The 17,311-nt window shown below is 50.7% G+C and overlaps 7 protein-coding genes across 7 annotated transcripts; 2 read left to right on the top strand and 5 right to left on the bottom strand.

Annotated features, from left to right (window-relative positions):
* Positions 1–1,452: 1,452 nt before the first annotated feature.
* Positions 1,453–2,169, bottom strand: N7477_008882 (GNAT family N-acetyltransferase; the record flags this gene model as incomplete). Its single annotated transcript, XM_056970545.1, has 1 exon — positions 1,453–2,169. The coding sequence occupies one exon, from the start codon at positions 2,167–2,169 to the stop codon at positions 1,453–1,455; it is 717 nt and encodes a 238-aa protein (XP_056820577.1).
* A 2,934-nt stretch (positions 2,170–5,103) lies between these two features.
* Positions 5,104–6,962, bottom strand: N7477_008881 (uncharacterized protein; the record flags this gene model as incomplete). The annotated part of the gene is made up of 2 exons (XM_056970544.1): positions 5,104–6,678; positions 6,729–6,962. The coding sequence occupies 2 exons, from the start codon at positions 6,960–6,962 to the stop codon at positions 5,104–5,106; spliced, it is 1,809 nt and encodes a 602-aa protein (XP_056820576.1).
* A 196-nt stretch (positions 6,963–7,158) lies between these two features.
* On the top strand, positions 7,159–7,845 carry N7477_008880 (HD domain-containing protein; the record flags this gene model as incomplete). Its single annotated transcript, XM_056970543.1, has 2 exons — positions 7,159–7,195; positions 7,244–7,845. The coding sequence occupies 2 exons, from the start codon at positions 7,159–7,161 to the stop codon at positions 7,843–7,845; spliced, it is 639 nt and encodes a 212-aa protein (XP_056820575.1).
* Positions 7,846–8,081: 236 nt separating this feature from the next.
* Positions 8,082–8,691, bottom strand: N7477_008879 (HIT family protein; the record flags this gene model as incomplete). Its single annotated transcript, XM_056970542.1, has 2 exons — positions 8,082–8,579; positions 8,632–8,691. 2 exons carry the CDS (start codon positions 8,689–8,691, stop codon positions 8,082–8,084), a joined length of 558 nt encoding a protein of 185 aa, XP_056820574.1.
* Positions 8,692–10,654: 1,963 nt separating this feature from the next.
* On the bottom strand, positions 10,655–12,227 carry N7477_008878 (Mob1 family protein; the record flags this gene model as incomplete). The annotated part of the gene is made up of 2 exons (XM_056970541.1): positions 10,655–11,953; positions 12,003–12,227. 2 exons carry the CDS (start codon positions 12,225–12,227, stop codon positions 10,655–10,657), a joined length of 1,524 nt encoding a protein of 507 aa, XP_056820573.1.
* A 304-nt stretch (positions 12,228–12,531) lies between these two features.
* Positions 12,532–13,978, top strand: N7477_008877 (CobW family GTP-binding protein; the record flags this gene model as incomplete). Its single annotated transcript, XM_056970540.1, has 6 exons — positions 12,532–12,655; positions 12,710–12,793; positions 12,850–12,861; positions 12,912–13,008; positions 13,062–13,572; positions 13,625–13,978. 6 exons carry the CDS (start codon positions 12,532–12,534, stop codon positions 13,976–13,978), a joined length of 1,182 nt encoding a protein of 393 aa, XP_056820572.1.
* A 539-nt stretch (positions 13,979–14,517) lies between these two features.
* Positions 14,518–17,204, bottom strand: N7477_008876 (uncharacterized protein; the record flags this gene model as incomplete). Its single annotated transcript, XM_056970539.1, has 4 exons — positions 14,518–15,938; positions 15,992–16,211; positions 16,328–17,021; positions 17,074–17,204. 4 exons carry the CDS (start codon positions 17,202–17,204, stop codon positions 14,518–14,520), a joined length of 2,466 nt encoding a protein of 821 aa, XP_056820571.1.
* Positions 17,205–17,311: the final 107 nt, after the last annotated feature.

The raw sequence follows: 17,311 nt of genomic DNA, 5'->3' as shown, positions 1-17,311 counted from the left end.
CTATTGTGGCGATCTAAGTTTGTCCAAGGCAACTAGACGGCAAAAAGGTCAATCCGTGGATAGAATCGTGGATATCCGTCATTTCCGAAGCCGGCAAATTGCAAGCCCCGAAGCCTTGGAAGATCCGCTAACGCGACTGCTAATTGAAGATCGTCGCCCGTAGAGCTACTTTAGTCTAGTCCAAGCCTACAAAGTTTCATAGTGGCGTTGCGGATCTGTTCTTCAAAGGTCGAAAGTCCGCGGCGGTGGATTTCAATAGTGGATATAGCATCCACTCTAACCCTAAGTGGGCTTCTGAAGTGGGCTTCTAGGCTTGGAATAGAAACAGAAACAAGTCATGCATCATGATTGACAGGAGCTGTCTCGTGTTTGTTTAGAAACTCTTTCCAAGCGAGATCCCTATTCCTCACGACTAATATCATGCAGGGTGTCATCATACTAGTTAGCATTCATGATCAGCTCCCTCGTCTCCATCTTTTCAACCTCCAAAACCTCGCCACATGATGCCAAGGAAGTCGGCGTGAAGCCCGAGCCCGCAATCGCCTTGGCTTTCTTTTCCTAGATCGAGCGCTTGGACAAAAAAATTCATAGATGGTGGTCTTTCTTCCCACCGTCCAGGAAAGCCCATTTTTGCGGCGATTCTCACCCGAATTGACTGGGCCGGAGAGTACGAAAATGGCCCCGCCGATCGAGAGAAAACGAATGCTGGCACAATCATAGCCCCACAGATATTCGCCCCTGGTATTTGCCCCCTGACGAGTCACCGGAAGTACAAAAGTAAAAGGTCCAGCGAAGAGTGGTTTGCAAGAACTACTCCTCTATCAAGCCACATTTCCACCCATGTCCGCCTCCTCAACTCGGTGTCTCTCCCACTTAGCCTTGAGATTACACTGGAGATCGGACGAGATCTGGATCTGTCAACCAAGTCTTCGAGCTCGACAAGGTGACCTGGTGCTGGCCGCTTGAGCATCGCGTTCACAGCCGTGGACTTCGCTCACTGAGCTGATTATGCAGATCGACGTCTCGACACCGTCCGCTAATAACGCCACAAATTCACACCAGTGGTTGAAAGCTAGCCAATTTGAGATAAGAACAGTGTAGAGAGAACGTGGCTTGGACTCTAGCGGGTGCGACTTGCTTGTAAGCGCGAAGGACTAGGCGCCGAGGTGGCAATAGATAGTGTCGGGTATTCTCTTAACCCCAAAAGGTTCGACCTTGGCTGAGCTTGGCTGTCAATGCTTCGAATTGTGTGAGCGCTCATAGCAAGACAAGATGCGCGTACATCTGTAACACCTTTTCTTATACTAGATCGATCAAACGACGGGTGTCATCGACATCATGTAGGACGGTCCTGAACTTACTTTGACGACTTGACTACCTCGACCCGATCAAAAAAAGTGTGTCCCAATAGAGACGGTCAGTCTTTAACATTACTGAAGTATATATTCGGGACTACCGTACAACCAGTTCCCATTCCACCTCACTTGGCTCTTTCCAATAATCCGTTCCACTTGTAACGAATCCTAATTTATCTAAAAGCCTCGCACTTTGTTGATTCTCTCTCTCCGTCTCCGCAATGAATCTCTTCACGCCGCGCTCGTCCACAGCCCACTGCATGACCGCCTCCGCCGCTTCCTTTGCGAATCCTGAGCCCCAAAATTTGGGCGAAAGACCATATCGCAGCTCGACCATCTCGTTCCACGGTGGAAAAGTGGAATCATTGACTCCTCGTTTCGGGAGCGAGGTCGTGGTTGCATCACGGACACCGGTATATCCGATCCACTCAATCGGATCCAGGCGTTCCGCATTCGGCCCCGCAAGTAGCGGGAGATCGCGTCCCTTAACAACAGATGTGTTGGGATGATAAGACACGGTCTCGTCTAGGCCAATCGATTTGCGTAGCCCCACGGCAAAATCACCCAGCCCGCGTTGATCCCAGCAGCGTCCAATATCGCGTGTCTCAATCACTTCACGCGTTTCATCGTCGCTCCAATTGCGAGCCTTAAAGTGCTCGCCGAAAGCTATTGAACAAAAGCTCTCATCGGCATGTAACGCTGCATAGAGTGCTCGGTAGGTTTTCGAAGAAACAGCGATTGGTGTGGGGACGATGATGAGTCTAGGTGTCAGAATGGCGAAGGACTCGTATAGTTGGGGCTGTATGGAGGCCATTGAAGATGGGTGACTTTCTATCTTCGTTGCGAGCAAATAGGGGAGCCATTCAAGATCGTAATTGACGACTCAAGCAATTTGCCTTCTTTTTCCTTCTCTAAAATATTTTCCCTTCTTTTCCCAAAATCATGATCCATGAGACTGGGAGTAGAAAGCGATCGGGGACCGACTTCAGACTAGCGTGTGGGGTACAAACATGATCCCAGCGTAGTCAGCACCAACTACAGGTTAATTGATGGGAAAAAATTCGACAAAAAAATGGGCATTCGCCCCGCACGAGGGTCGAACTCGTGACATCCAGATATTGTGTGAACTTCCGTTCTAAAAGTCTGGCGCTCTCTAGATAGTGAAGATGGTAAGTAAAGATTTTGGTATATAGGTCACGTGAGGATAACGCACAACCAACTGAGCTAGCGGGGCTAACGACACCCTCACGGTCCAGATTTGAGATTAACCCAAGCCACCCATCCTTCTCTTGAACAATCGTCGTTCGAACCCCGTTGTGAGCATTGGTATCCACCCGCAATGTATTGACAGAGTTCGTGATTCCTGTTTGGAACATTTGGCTTTATCCCCTAGTAGGCGCTTTCGGCCATCATCTGATCGTCGCATCTTTGAACAGAGCATTCTAGTGGAGAGCCACTTAAGTACAACCGACATGCACCCGGCTTTTCTGAAGGTTAGGGAGGGGGCAAGCAAGACTTTCACATTTCATCGCCTCTGGCAGTCCAAAGCTGTACGTTTTTCGGGTGAAGCGTTAGACTCAGAATCGCTATTCTGAGGGAAGCTCCAAGATTTCTAATATGATGCGGTATTCTCATTACCTCGACAGTATTCGATCTCCAATCAATCAGTTCATGAGTGACAGATGTAAGGTTAAGAATTGTCTGAGACTTGGTAAATTATTCGTATTTCATTCAAGTCTTAGTCGTGATAAAGTGCAGTAATAATATACCTTTCCTGAACCAGTCTTCGTAGGAAATTTTTCTAGGATGTCTTTCGTAGAGAATCACTAATTCCCGCGGTTTTCTTGAGCTATGAGCCTCGCTGCGGACGTAGACCTGGGGTATGTGCTGGACTTTCCTCCTTGTTCGTCCGTTCTCATTTTCCTGGATTGCTCATGCTGAATTCTTCATGGTTTTTTCTTCTCCTTTGGTCTGAGCGGAAATTTAATCTCGATTCGAATTCGGTCAGTCCAAAATGGGTATCGTGGGTTTTTCGAGGTCCTATTGTTGAGGGAAAGCCCTTTAGTAGAACACTCACCCCAGCTTGTAGAACATTGTAAGATTTTTGGGGGGCTCAGGCCAGTCCTGAGTACGCTGCAGCTTTCTTTTCGGTTTGAATATTGTCTAGTGGTTTAACATACAGACCACTAAGCAAGAGCAGATGGCGCCAATGGCGTAATGATTTCATAGCAACTTCCTCAATTATCATGAACCAGAGAAAATTGTTGTTGTTGCCCCCTTTGAATAGCTTCCTTCATTCTATACTTCTTCCGACCAGTTTGTCTCGTCGCCTTGCGTTTTCAAACGGTCGAAAGGAGAAGTTCAGGGACCAGGGTAGGCATTTGGATTGTTTCGATGGGAGATCCATGCCAGTATCAACAATATGGGGCATTACTTGGCCTTGCCTGTTCTATCTGCTTGGGACAGGGTCACAGTGCCTCTCAGGGTGTATTGCATGCACTTCATCATCGAGGCAGTGATTCCCTTGTTACGATCTGAGGCCCAGGCCAATAATGAAGACAGTTCTGGACGATACTCAGCGTTTGGCTGACTTGTTGGGATCGAATAGGGTCACAGTGCTTCTCAGGATGTGCTGCATGCGCTTCATCATCGAGGCAAGTGATTCCCTTGTTACGATCTGAGGCCCACGCCAATGATGAAGAAACTGCGGATGATGCTCAGCGTTTGGCTGACTTCTTCCTGGAATTGAACAGGATCACAGTGCCCCTCAGAGTGTACTGCACGTACTTCATCATCGATGCAAATGTCAGAACTATTCCCGTAATCTGAAGCTTCTTGCGTTAGCGTGGCCTATGAAGAAAAGCCAGGGTCTTTTGATGCTTAGCTATTGCCGACATCTTGCTTGCATGTATGAAGTGGTGCATCACTTTTGAGTAGGGGACCTGAAATACACGATGCCCTGATGAAATGTCAGAATATTCAGGCTCAGACATGGCAGAAAGAGATGAGGCACGTTTGGCAAATCAAGATATCCTATAAATGTGTGAAGAATTCATAACGAGGTAGGTCATTTAGTAGACCGAACATAGGAATCAAGATGGCGGACCAACCCTCGATAAGGATACGCCGGGAGAGGCCAAGCCTGCCCTCGCAGGCCACTGTTACTGGAAACTAAGAACAGCCAGCTGGCGTGTACCATCTCACCCTGGAAGGCCCTGTGACTTTGAATCCAACTCCGGGCACGGCATTGAAGTGGAAGAGGCGCAAAGAGGAGCGAGGCAAGTAGATCAAGGTGAGCCAAAGAGAGACTTTGGTGGGGGGGGGATGGAGAAGGTGGAAGAGTTTCATGAGAGCTGAATCACTTAATGAATGACTTGAGCCTGGAAGGATCATGGCTCCGAAAGTAAAGCGGGAGCCGACCTTGCTTTTGCCCTTGGAGCCGATTACAAAACAGGCAGCATGAATGTCATTATATCGTAAATGAGTCATCAAGAATTCTATATTTCACCTACTTCGATGATCGTTCTCCACTAGAAGACATAGAAGTAAAATGTTGTGAATACCAATCCGATAGAATAATAGAAAAGACCTACACCAGCGCTGTTTGCGCGATTACTGAATGGAAGTAGCCAATTAATATTAAGTCAAAAGAAGTGAGTACAGGTGTCAGCACAAGTATCTCCGAGACATGGTTGAAGACCTTGTCACTGAGTAACTTATCGACTTCTATGAAGTACCATTAACAACATCATCTCATCCGAGAGGCAACCAAAGGTGAATCAATATCACCCCACTCGCCATCATAATCTTCCTCCAATTCAAACTCCTCCTCATCCAAGGAAGGACTCACATGGACAGCAGGGGAAGATATAGGACTCAGCGCCACACGTGGTCGGGACTTGAAGACACTGGCGTACTCGGCATCTTCTTCAAAGAGCTTGTCCTGGGGAGTGGAGGCTCCGGATCGGCCACCAGACGGGCGCGAGGATTTGCGCGGCGTCTCGAATTGGTTCACCGGGAATGAAGTCCGTGGACCACGACGTAAAGGACGGGGCTGTGTTTCATGTGTGGGGAGTGGTGGGATGAGAGACATCGATTTACGGGTCCGCTCAGCGAGAGTGTAGTGTGAGGTTGGCACGTTCTTGCGAGGCTCTGGCTCCGGCTCAATCTCCGAGCCTTCGTCAGGAGACAGGCGGACGGTCGGAGTGGGCAAGCTGCTCTCCTCTCCATGGGGTGGAGATGGGTCTGGAGAGTCGAAGTTTAGTGGTGGTGAGGGAAGGTCTGGATCATAGCTCGGTGAGGGTGGCCCGCTTTCAAAGTCCGTGACGGGTTTTTGGAGCGCTGCTGGCTTCGTTGCGATCTCCACCGAAACAGCAGGACCGGCATTCGTGCGAGACTGGCCATTGACACGCATCAAAGCTTCCTTCACGTTTGACAAGAACGACCGATCTGCGTCTTGGAGGAATCTTCCACGATCACCAGACTGTCGAGCGGTCTTCGATATGCTCGCAACAGTCAAGGCCTGATGATCCCGGAACAGCAGGCGAGACTCTTGAGAATCAACCCCCACGGAATTGGAGCTTCCAAATCTCTCCTTACGAAGCGAATCATTAAACTCATGCCACTTTCGCAGTCGACTCCGCAGACGCAAGACCCGTTTTTCCAAGTCGATCACCAGATCTGGCTTCGCTCCAGTTGTGAGACCATGCGCGTTCGGCGCCTTTGCCTGAGCCCATGCTTGCGAGAATGGTAGCTCTAGGAAAGAGTCCGTGCTGCTTTGTGACCCTCCGTGGAGTAGAGCGGTAGCCCACTCTTCACTACCCAGCCAATTTGCTTGCAGCTCACGAGCCAAGCTTTCCGAATCAGCTGGCATATGATACTTCTCACTTGCAGACTTCTTGGCACGCTCGGAAAGTTCGATCTTCTTATCGTCCAGAAGCCTGGAGAACTGGTCGTAGATCTCGTGTGCCCGAGCACAACGGGCCCCTGCCGCATGGAGGGACACTTGGTGCGCGAGGATCAGAGGCAGCATATTCTGATACTGTCCCAGAGTAATGGAACCAGCTGTAGATAGCTTCATGGCGAGGTTCCAATGCATCTCTTCGGCTGAGACGACCACGAGCTTCCGTAACACAACGGTAGAGAAGACGGCGAGCAGCTCGTCAAATTTCTCACCCCTGCAGTCATCCAGCATTGTTTTGCGGATAACAGCTTCTCGTCCGAGGTCACCATTTTTCTTGAGTTCTGTCAGAACCCGGAACAAAGCTGCACGAAGATTGACAGACTGCAGGGGTTCTAGTGGTGGGAAAAAGGGACGGAGTTTCTGCCAGGGTTAATATGTGTCACATTGGTCAATATTTGATTAGCTCTCACGTTTTGTGCATTCTCAGGATCCCAGATAGTACAAAGGTAGTACAAGGCCCATTCAACAAGACGAACGCGATGTCGCTGATTCTGGGATGAGGGGGAGAGCGAGCGGACGGTGATATTAGGCCAGTCCTCGCGCTGATCAAGTTGAAGCAGCTTTAGGTTGCGAACAAATACTGTCAGGTGAGATGGCGCCGGCCAGTCCAGGGGATTTGGCCGTGTCGGTCTTGAAGTCGCCATGTGTTGCGAATAGATGTTGTAGTTTAGTAAATAGTCGAGCGTCAACAACCGATAAGGGGGTTTTGCACTGTTTGTTGCGCCTATCAGTTCTCTCCCAGTCCCGCAGTTTGGGTCCCGCTTTGTTTCTTTCTTTGCCCCCCTCTCTCCTGCTGTTTCCCCGTTTATCATTTCTGTTACCTCTCCACTCATTGCAGCCATGGGATCTCAAGACTCTTCCTGGACTCCGCACACTGGTCGGTTGTACCTTGGATCCATCATTCACAGCTAATCAACCTACACAGTGCTGTCAACCCTCCCGCACCCGCCGGAAGAGAACGCGACAACTCCGATTCCCTTCTTTCACTTGATCGAGCGCCTCAAGACGACCAAGCGCGAAGGCTGGCGCCGCTTTGGTATCAATGGCGAGTCGATCTCGGACCACATGTACCGCATGTCGATCATGACGATGTTTGCCCCGCAAGAGCTGGCCTCCAAGCTCAACATCCCCCACTGCACCAAGATGGCGCTCATCCACGATATGGCCGAGTCCCTTGTCGGCGATATCACCCCGGTCGATCTGCACATCACCAAGGCGGAGAAAGCTCGTCGCGAAGCTGATACCATGGACTATATCGTCACCACCCTGCTGGGCAGTGTTCCTGGCGCGGCATTGTCCGCCCAGGATGTCAGGAACATTTTCCAGGAATACGAGGATAACGTTACACTTGAGGCCCAGTTCGTCCACGATATCGACAAGATGGAGCTTCTGCTCCAAATGGTCGAGTACGAGCGCACCCACAAGGTCGATCTTTCCGAGTTCGAGCGTGTTGCTGGTCGTGTCCAGTTGCCTGAGATCAAAGTCTGGGCTGAGCAGGTTGTCAAGGAGCGCCCGAATCTGAAGTAAAGCTTTCGAGGAAATGGGAAGCGTGAGCATCAACTTTTTAGGCGTTTGTTTACTGGGCTTTTTCTTTCGGGGACCTCCCCCTAGATACCATAAAGGACGAATTGTGATGCATGATGATGAACGACTGCGCGTGGTCCTTCGGAAATGAGATAAATTCAGTTCTTGGCATGTGTCGTCTTGTCTCTATGTATAGTGTAACATCGAGGTCTATAATGACCAAATGGAAAGCATCGAGCTTAATCCACCGGCTCCTTCTCCATTTCGCGCGCCAGCATCTCAGCCTCTTCCTTCATCTCGTCAGGCGTACGTGGCTTGCGCTCTTCATTGTCCACAGCAGGGAATCGACTCCTAGTCTCCGGCCGCTCTGTAGCATCGGCTTCCCGAAAAGCCTTCCTGACATCCCCTTCTTCCCCGTCTAGCAAGTCATACACGGCATCTGTACCACCACGATGATCAAGGTCCGCGGCTTTGCGGGGGATAATATGGGCGTGGACATGCGGCACGCTCTGTCCGGCATCCACACCGTCCTGAACGGCGATGTTCAGACTCGAGGCGCCGTATACCCGCTCCACCATTCGGCCCACACGGCGCACTGTGAGGAAAAGATCGCTTGTTTCGGCGGCGGTGAGATCAGCGACGCGTGGTACGATGCGTCGTGGGGAGACGAGGACGTGTCCTGGCAGGATTGGCTTGAGGTTGACGAGGGCGAAAGAGAGCGGTGTTTGGTGGAAGACCTAGAGTCAATTGTTAAATGGCCGGTAGGATTCCTGGCAATAGATCAATTACCTGAGGAGTTACAAGGAACGAGCCAAAGTGAATTGGTGCGGCGCCTTTCAGCGCCGACATATTTGATGTGTTGGACATTGAAGACAGTTCCCGGATACAAGGAAAGCGAGGTTTCGGTGATGTCGATCCCGATAAGCCCTTATCAAGTTCGGGGAAATGGGCTAGCCATAGAACTCGGTGCGGGTTTCTTATTATTAATATGGTGATAAAATCCAGATAATGACAACTCGGTTTCCAAGTGCGCCTCATGAAGCTCCTCTCAAGTCTGAACCTAAGGGACGAATAGAGTTAAGTGAATCGTCGCGACTTGTTGAATTCGATACAACTGCTGTAGCATCGTTTTAATCAGCTCAGCCTCTTCTTCACTCTATTGGCGCCAACTCATCCTCTCACGAGGATGAACGTGGATGACTAGTTCCTCCAAACAAGTCATATTGGCGAGTGCCTCACAGGCTGATATGTAACTGAGCCAGTGAGCATCCTCTCGAGAGCTTATACTAGGCCCACAGCTTCCCCGCAACAATCTCTCAGTCAGTCTCACCGAGCGTATTGCATCTAATCTCTGCCATGGTATTCGCATTGCAAACGCCCGAAGTGTTTCAACCTCCTCGAAGCAGAAAATGTTTTCTCCATAGACCAACTGAACTGATTCTGAGTACCTATGACATAGTTAGCTTAGAGCCCCATCAGAGACCCACAATCAACTTACAACCAGCGAAATATCCTAAGTACAGGTAGAAAGTCTACCTTTGTGGCCTTTGAGCCCGTGAATGGACCCAAGTACCACCTATGTGAGTTTATGTCCTTTGCTCTAGGACGGATGCCATATCTTGTGCGCCGTGGTTGAGCGGGAAATTTCCCCCAGCAATCATGGTTATTGCAAGAAAAGTTATCCAAGCTTTCCGAACATTGAATATCTATCAGATATCCTGTCTCGTTCTTGAAGCGGCGCTTTGTGCGTACAATATGTAATGGGATTCCCCAGAGATCACAATACCTCCAGATGATGCTTCGGATCTCGGGTGGTAGACGTGCTAGCGGCGATTGATGCTGATCGAGGTTTTGTTGACAGTCTAACTTTGGCACAAGCCATTTTCGCCAGTGAGAGACTGGATTTCTCGCGAGCAGGGGGGGCGTGAGTGCCCGATCTCTGGTTCTAGTGAGCCATTGCGGGAAATCTTCGGACATGGCGCTTTCGGCGCGATTCTCGGTGGTCGGCGGACGCAACCTGGGCAGGGCACAAATACGACATAAGTCAAAGGTAATTGATAGATGAGTTTGAGGGTGAAAGAAAGAAGTGGTTGCTTTGGTTTTTCTTGAAGATCACGTCGACATCGGTTGGGCTGCTAGCACAGCCTTACTTGGGGCTATGCTAGTTAGACATAGTCTTACTGGCTTACCCTAGAGGGGAGTCTATCTTCCGCTGTGAGCTGTCAGGCCAGTGTTCCAGGCAGGAAGTGTGGCTTTCAGTCAACTGGACTTGGCTAAGATGAAGCTTCATGACATGTGCCGGACGAGATACGGTCCTTGACTTTGAGTTACCGAACGATGGTAAGTGTAATGTCAATCAATAGTGCATACAAATATGGGTTTTAATCAAAATCGAAGTCCCAGACTCCAGAAAATCAAGGCCCACTCAGCTTAGATCCGGGATCCGGAGGGGGTTGCAAAACGTCAATAGCAAGCTGTGGCTGACAGGCTGATTATGATGACGAGCGGGGTCATAATCAGTCTGCAAGTAAGCTAAGCCGTTATTTGTGCTGACTGGACCCAAGTAAGCCACTGGTCGTCAATTGGGATCTCAGATCGTTCGGTGAATCTGTTGCTGTAGAAATCCCCGAGTGGAATCTAGCCTCCGTCGCCTTTGCTCAGCATTTCTACTTGTATGTGCGCCAGGAGAATGGGTATCATTGACATTGGCCATGGAAAACGTCCTGAGCTATATTACAAAAAAAAACATCATCACACTAAACAAACAGGGGGGGTTCGGGACATTAAAGGAGTTAAGATAGAACTTCGAAGCTTAGGAGTCTGCCTTTTCTTCCAGCTTCGATTCGGATTCCTTGAGATCGTGGTCGGCAGCAACATCTTTACTTTCCGAAGCATTTTCAATAGGCTCGGCGGACCCGGTGGTGGCCTCTGTGACTTCCTCGAGGGAAGCCTCGGTAGGACCGGTGGGTTCTTCGGTAGCCTCATCAGCAGCAGACTCGGTAGGCTCTCCGGTGCTGATATCATCGCCACCTTGAGGTTCAGCCTCTTCGGGCTTAGGTACCTCTTCATCCGCCTGCGGATTGGCGACTTGTTGCACCTCTTCGGGAGCCTCTTCTTGTACCCCTGAAGTCGATTCGGTCGACTCGGTGGCTTTCCCTGCAGCAATTGGAAGGGCCGCCTCAACAGGAGTGTCTTGTCCGTTCTCGGCATTTTTGGCCGATTGAGGCACCAGCAGGTGTTCGGGCGAATCTTTCATGATTTCTCGGAGCGGGGCAGCAGATTGCAGAGGTTCCTCTGAATCTTCCGCACTCTCTGCAATCGTCGTGACGCGTGAACCAGTTGATGGACTATGCTTATGGCGGCGTGTGGTAGCACCGGTGCTAATCGACGAGTCCATGACCTCCGCACCGCCCGCGAAGGGGGCTTCATTATCCTTGCGTAGGATAGTCAGACGCTTTCTCTCGACCGGCTCATCGTCCTCTGGCAGTACAGCATCCGAGCCTTCCGCCTCAAGAGGTATGGTATAGTTGTCTTCCGGAATCAGACTGAACAGGTCGCAAACCGTCTTAAAGAAAATATACAGACCATCATGACCTTCCACTTCCCAGAATACATCACGATGTTGGAACCAGGCATGTGCAAAGATTCGATACAATCGGCGGAAGATGTTGGTGAGGTGTCTCATGCTAGCTTGCGGGCCCCCGGCAGCATCGGAGCCTAGCGTGAGCCGACTAGGGAAGTACTTAGGTGAGGTAAGGGTGTTCGTAGCCCAGTCGAGGGTGTGGCAGCAATAGTCGATCGCACAGCACGACTTAGGCGGGTCATGCACGGCGCAGAGATACTGCCATTCGGACGCGCGCATCTCAGGGCAGGTCTGCGCAGAGCACGGTGGGTTCTCGGCGAAGAAAGCGATGACGAGGTTATTGACTTTCATCGTAAGAAAGCGGCACAGCTCGTAAAGCCATAGTGATCGGTCAACACCCTCCGGGGGCTCGGCAAGCTGAAGCGCGACTTCGCGGTTGATCGGGATGACCGTGTCTGATCCTTCAGGTTTGGTGAAGTGGTTGTACAACGCCTTGAGGTGCTCCTGTAGTTGGAAAGGAGAGTCAAGCTGCCACAATTAGTCGGCCGAAGAGAGCCACAGTAGTTCTTGGACATACCTGCGACAAAGGTATCAGCGGCGGCCCAAATGCCATGTCAGCAGTCTTGGTGCCCGGTCGAATCCTGCGCGTCGAGCCATCGTCCTCGCCGGCGCTTAGAAAAAACTCGGCATCTTTGCCAGATGACTCGCCCACGGAAGGCGATTGAGGTCCGATCTGGACTTCTGTAAAGGGAGGTGGACTGGGAAGTCGCGGGGAGCTGGACGGGGAGACACCCGCAGTCATGGCGCGTAAACAGAAGGGGGTTGTAGATGGAGAGTTGGAGAGGCGGGAAACAAAAGAGGGAAACCGGGAGTATCAAATGAGTGAAAGGGAACTCCGCGCCCTCGAGAATAGATCAGATGGAAAAGAGCAGGGAGAGCATCGTCACTGAAGCTTGACTCGAAGCTTCGCAGATAAGCAACAACAAATGACCGTCGCCTGCCCTAAGCCCTAAGCATCCGGTCTGGGCCGTAAATCGTCATCCGCCCGTCCGCTCAGGTGAAGTGGCCTGTCTCTTTGATTCTGCAGCCTTTGTGATTGTGAAACTATGTCGTCCAATTTCGAAGATGATGATGCGCCTCCGGAGCTGATCGATGTGTCGGAGGTGACGGAGCAGCCAGCCTCTAAAGAGGAGGAACAACCGGCGCGGGTTCCCATCACTCTTATCACAGGTATAAAAGAATGAAACGTGTGGCTATGAGATGCAAATTGACAACACGTTTCAGGATACTTGGGAGCCGGGAAAACAACTCTCCTTAACTACATTTTGACAGAGAAACATGGGAAGAAGATTGCTGTGATCATGAATGGTTTGCACTCAGCTGGAATTATATCGACTTCATACTCATACTAATACAATCTATAGAATTCGGCGACTGTAAGATCTTGATGAGATAGCGTGACCCTTTCTCTGCTAACATTTTCAAGCCTCGGATATTGAAAAGCCCTTGACAGTAAACGAGGGTGGCCAAGAAGTCACCGAATGGATGGAGGTCGGCAACGGCTGCATCTGTTGCTCCGTCAAGTACGTGCCACTCTAATGTTGAATAATACTATTCATATTAACTGGGTCCATAGAGACTCGGGTGTCATGGCTCTGGAATCCCTCATGGAACGTCGGGGCACATTCGACTACATCCTGCTAGAAACGACCGGTCTCGCAGACCCAGGCAACATCGCCCCAGTCTTCTGGATGGACGAGGGTCTGGGCAGCTCAATCTACTTAGATGGGATTGTGACACTAGTCGACGCAAAGAACATCCTGCACCTACTCGACGAGCCGACCCCTGAGGAAAAAGCCAAGTCTCACAATGCCGATCATGATCACGGATCCGGCCCCGTGCTTTCCATGGCGCATATGCAGATTTCTCATGCTGATGTGATCATTCTTAACAAGACAGATCTAGTCTCGGCGGAAGAGCTTGAGGCCGTTCAGGACCGCATCTCATCTATCAATAGCGTTGCAAAGATTCATCAGACAGATCATAGCCGTACACCGCAGATCGAGGGCGTGGTGCTTGATTTGCATGCGTATGATCATCTAGCGGATATGGACTTTAGTGAGAAGGGACATAGCCATATTGATCCGGTGAGTTTTCATAGGGTTTTAGAAGTTGGATTGAGACTAACGCATGTCGTAGGCTATTTCTACTTCTGCTATCCTCACGGCCCCAATTCCTGCTTCAAAAGTTCCCAAAGTTGACGAATGGCTTCAGTCAGTGCTTTGGGAATCGATTCTGCCTGACTCTCCCAGTCCGTCATTCAAGTCTCATCCGACGGACTTTGAGATCCATCGATTGAAGGGTATCATTTACCTTGAAGACGGCTCAACCAAGATCATCCAAGCTGTGCGAGACGTCTTCGAAATTCGTGACTCGGACCCTTGGCAGAAGGGTGAGAAGGAAGCTCAATCCAAGATCGTTCTCATTGGCCGAGGCCTGGGTTCGAGTGTAGACCCATGGAGGGAGAGCTTCGAGTCATATTTACGAATATAGAATAGATAAAAAATATAATGAAAGATCATCGGTCTAGACGATGCCCACGGAATACCGGTCTACTTCTGAGAATTGTATTTCAGGTAATCAATCATTGGGGAAATAATACAGCTATATCAGCCAAAAGAGAGAGAGAGAGAGAGAGAGAGAGAGAGAGAGAGAGAGAGAGGGAAGGAGGGAGGAAAAATCGAAAAAAAATACAATCAAAACATCCCATCAACGCCGAACAAGAAACCTCCCATTCGAGACGAGAATACAAAATATAGAGCGCAAGAAAAACAAGAGGCATTAAAAACAGTAACTATAATCAGATCCTACCAGAGAATGCAAAGACTTTTTAAGACGCCAAGAGTTCGCCGGCATGCGCCATGGTGCAGATGCCTGAAGAGCTGTGCTGGAACGCGGCAACAACGAAGGGTGACCTATACAAGCGAAAAACAAAGAGGGTATCGAGAATGAGGACCTAGAAGGACCATTCAGAAAATGATCTGGGGCTGAGTTGACTTTTATAAAGCCTTCGCTGGAAGCATCATGGAGCCTTAGTTGCGACGGGAGAATCGCTCTCTAAAGGCGGGATTGATAGGCAGAAGAGACTCGGTGAGGAAGGAAGTGAGTCTGGCATGATTTGACTTGGGCCGGTCCGAAAATGAGATATCTTTCTTCGCATCCACGGAGACAGGTCTGGACCGAGAGAGAAAAGCAGGGTTGATTGGTAGAAGAGACTCGGAAAGGAAGGAGGAGAGTCTGGAGTGGCTAGATTTAGGGCGTTCCGAAGATGGCTGGGCGTCCTTTGCACCAGGATAAGAGTTAGGCCGCGAGGTATTGAAGGCGGGGTTGATTGGAAGCATTGAGAGGAGGAGGGATGACGATGACTGAGCAGGTGAAGGTGAAGGTGAAGATAAGGTTGTCTGTGGCTCAGCCAGGGCAGTCTCTTTGATGTGTTCAGGAGCTCTTTCCTCCACAACGGATATCTTGAACATCGATTCGCTGTATCGAGGCGGGCTAGACGAGTCGATTGAGGGTTGCTCAGATGCAGGCGCAGGTGGTACATGGTGGCTGATAGAATACGGCGCATCTTCAGCTTCACTCTTGTCGAACCTGACAAACTCTTCCGAGACGGCCGGCTCCTCGGTTTCGTTAGTTACGGGACCATTGCCTATCATATTTGCCCATACAGGTGGCACGGCATTGTGCACTGTGCTTTCCATCGGTACTGCAGGCGTGAGATCATCTGAAGACCCGGGAGAGTCCCAACATCCAACCCTGTCGTGAGGCTCGTGGTTCAAAGTGGAGGTTGAAGAATGCCCGGAAGAAAAATTGACTCCATGATTGGATCCTGCAAGCGTCGGGGTGGATCGCTCAGCTTGATCATGGTCGGCGTAATAGTGGTGAGGTGAAGGGTCGCGATGTGCATTTGTGCACTCTTCGGGCGAGTCCTTGGAAGTAATGTGATCGGGAGTCTCTCTTACAATTGGAGGACTGATCCTGCCGTTTTTTGTAACAAGAGGTGGGAGGTTGCTGTAGGGCAATTCTCGGATGCGATTCACCGGGTACATTTGTCTCGAAAGAAGATCCGGAGGGAAAAATGAAAGGAGTTCCTTCGCAGACAGTCGATTTCGTGGAGTCGGGCTGAGGCAGATATCAACAATTCGTCGGTAATAATCAGGCACGTCCATATCACCCAGAAGCAGAGGCCGGTGTTGTCTTTCTGGCTCGTCCTCCTCCATAGCCAAAGCCCACAACGTCATTCCGAGCTGATAAAGGTCCGTCTTGACTCCAATATACATAGAGATGCGCTGATTGCTTTCAATCTTGGCGGCAATCTCCGGTGGTTCCCAGCCCACCGGGCAGCCTCTGCGATTGATGTCGATGATGGAAGCGTTGTCATCTGCATCCACCACGATGTTCGAGAGAGTGAAATCCCCTTGGACGTAGCCCGACTCGTGGATCTCGCACAATCCTGGACAATCTGTTTCGCCCATACCTCTCGTCTTTCGAAGGATATTTCCCCACGCTGCTCGTACAAGATGTCAACTAGTGCACCTTGCTCGGCATAGCTGATCAACAATCCCTTGACTTTCTCCTGCCGCTCGTCTACCACAATCCCTTCCACGCTGATGACATTGGGCGCGCCATTGAGAGCATGGAGGGCATTGATCTCATAAAGAAACTCATCAACAGTATCAGGACCCGGGATTTCCTTCTTGATAAAGGCTTTTCCACCCAGCCGAACCTTGTAAACAAAGCCTGACAGATGGGATTCGAAATGCAGAAAATGCTCTGGGACGCATCGAGCGCCCCTTAAATGTCCAATGCTCGAGATAGGAGGGTAGGGGTTGTCTCGTTCACGTCCTCTGTGACATGAACGTGTAGGCGGCCATCGCGTGTTTCGACTTTCAAATTCGTCACGGTATCGTAGAATTGAATCTCGGGAAGGGATTCACGGATCGACTCGTAAATACGGGCGCACTTGTCACGCTGAAATCGCAGCTCCTTTAGATCCCGCTCGAGTGAATCGGGTGGCGCGTCTCGGTAATCACACGAGATCGTCACCCGCCGCCATCGGGTCGGGGTTTCCGCATATGTCACGAAGAACTTCTCTCGCTCCGATCGATCTCGGAAATGCATGCTCAAATTGAGGATCCATCGCCGTTCCAACTCCATCTCGAGTGTGTCAAGCGCCGGCGCCGGCGCCGGGAACTCTTCTTCAGGGGCTTCGGGGGTCACGTCGGGGCTAGGATCCCAGTGGATATCGTGTTCATTCTCGTTCGTGGTGTTTGGGACCTCGTCGACCGTGGTAGCGAGCGGGCCGAGCCACTGAACCTCTGGCGCGGAGAGTCGTGGATCCACGTTTGGCGGTGGAGACCTGGTTCTTTGGGCACTTAGTGGGCGGTCGACGGAATGTGCACGGCGGTGCTCAGGTTCCAGAGGCGCCAGGCGATCGCGAGATTCAGGAACTTGACGTGTAAAATTGGTAGAACGAGGAAGACCGGCACCGACGCGGCGCGAGAGACGGCGGGTTATATTGTCAGGTTTGGATGAGCTGTGGGAAGAAGCACGGTCGTTATCGTGGGGGGGAGTCATCTCGTCCTAACTCTCGATCGTCGCGGCCCAGCCATCGTCGGAGCCCTAATCGATGCCACATGCTCTGTTTTTGCCCCTTGTCCTCAAGAGAAAGACCCAGCCGAGAAGGGTTACAGGAGCTGTTGGCAAGGGAGGTGGCCATACGGTTCGTTCGGGAACGACTCGATCACCCCACTGGCCAAAACTCCAGCCATAAGAGTTTGGCCGCTTCGAGGGGCTCGCGATCAGTGATATAGATCCCTGGAATAT

This window comes from Penicillium maclennaniae (genome assembly GCF_028827695.1).
Source record: "Penicillium maclennaniae strain IBT 15551 chromosome Unknown utg000007l:1.0-4884863.0:1.0-4888362.0, whole genome shotgun sequence".
Classification (NCBI taxonomy): domain Eukaryota; kingdom Fungi; phylum Ascomycota; class Eurotiomycetes; order Eurotiales; family Aspergillaceae; genus Penicillium; species Penicillium maclennaniae.
The sequence above is the reverse complement of the archived record's forward strand: the minus strand, read 5'-3'. Positions and strand labels throughout refer to the sequence as shown.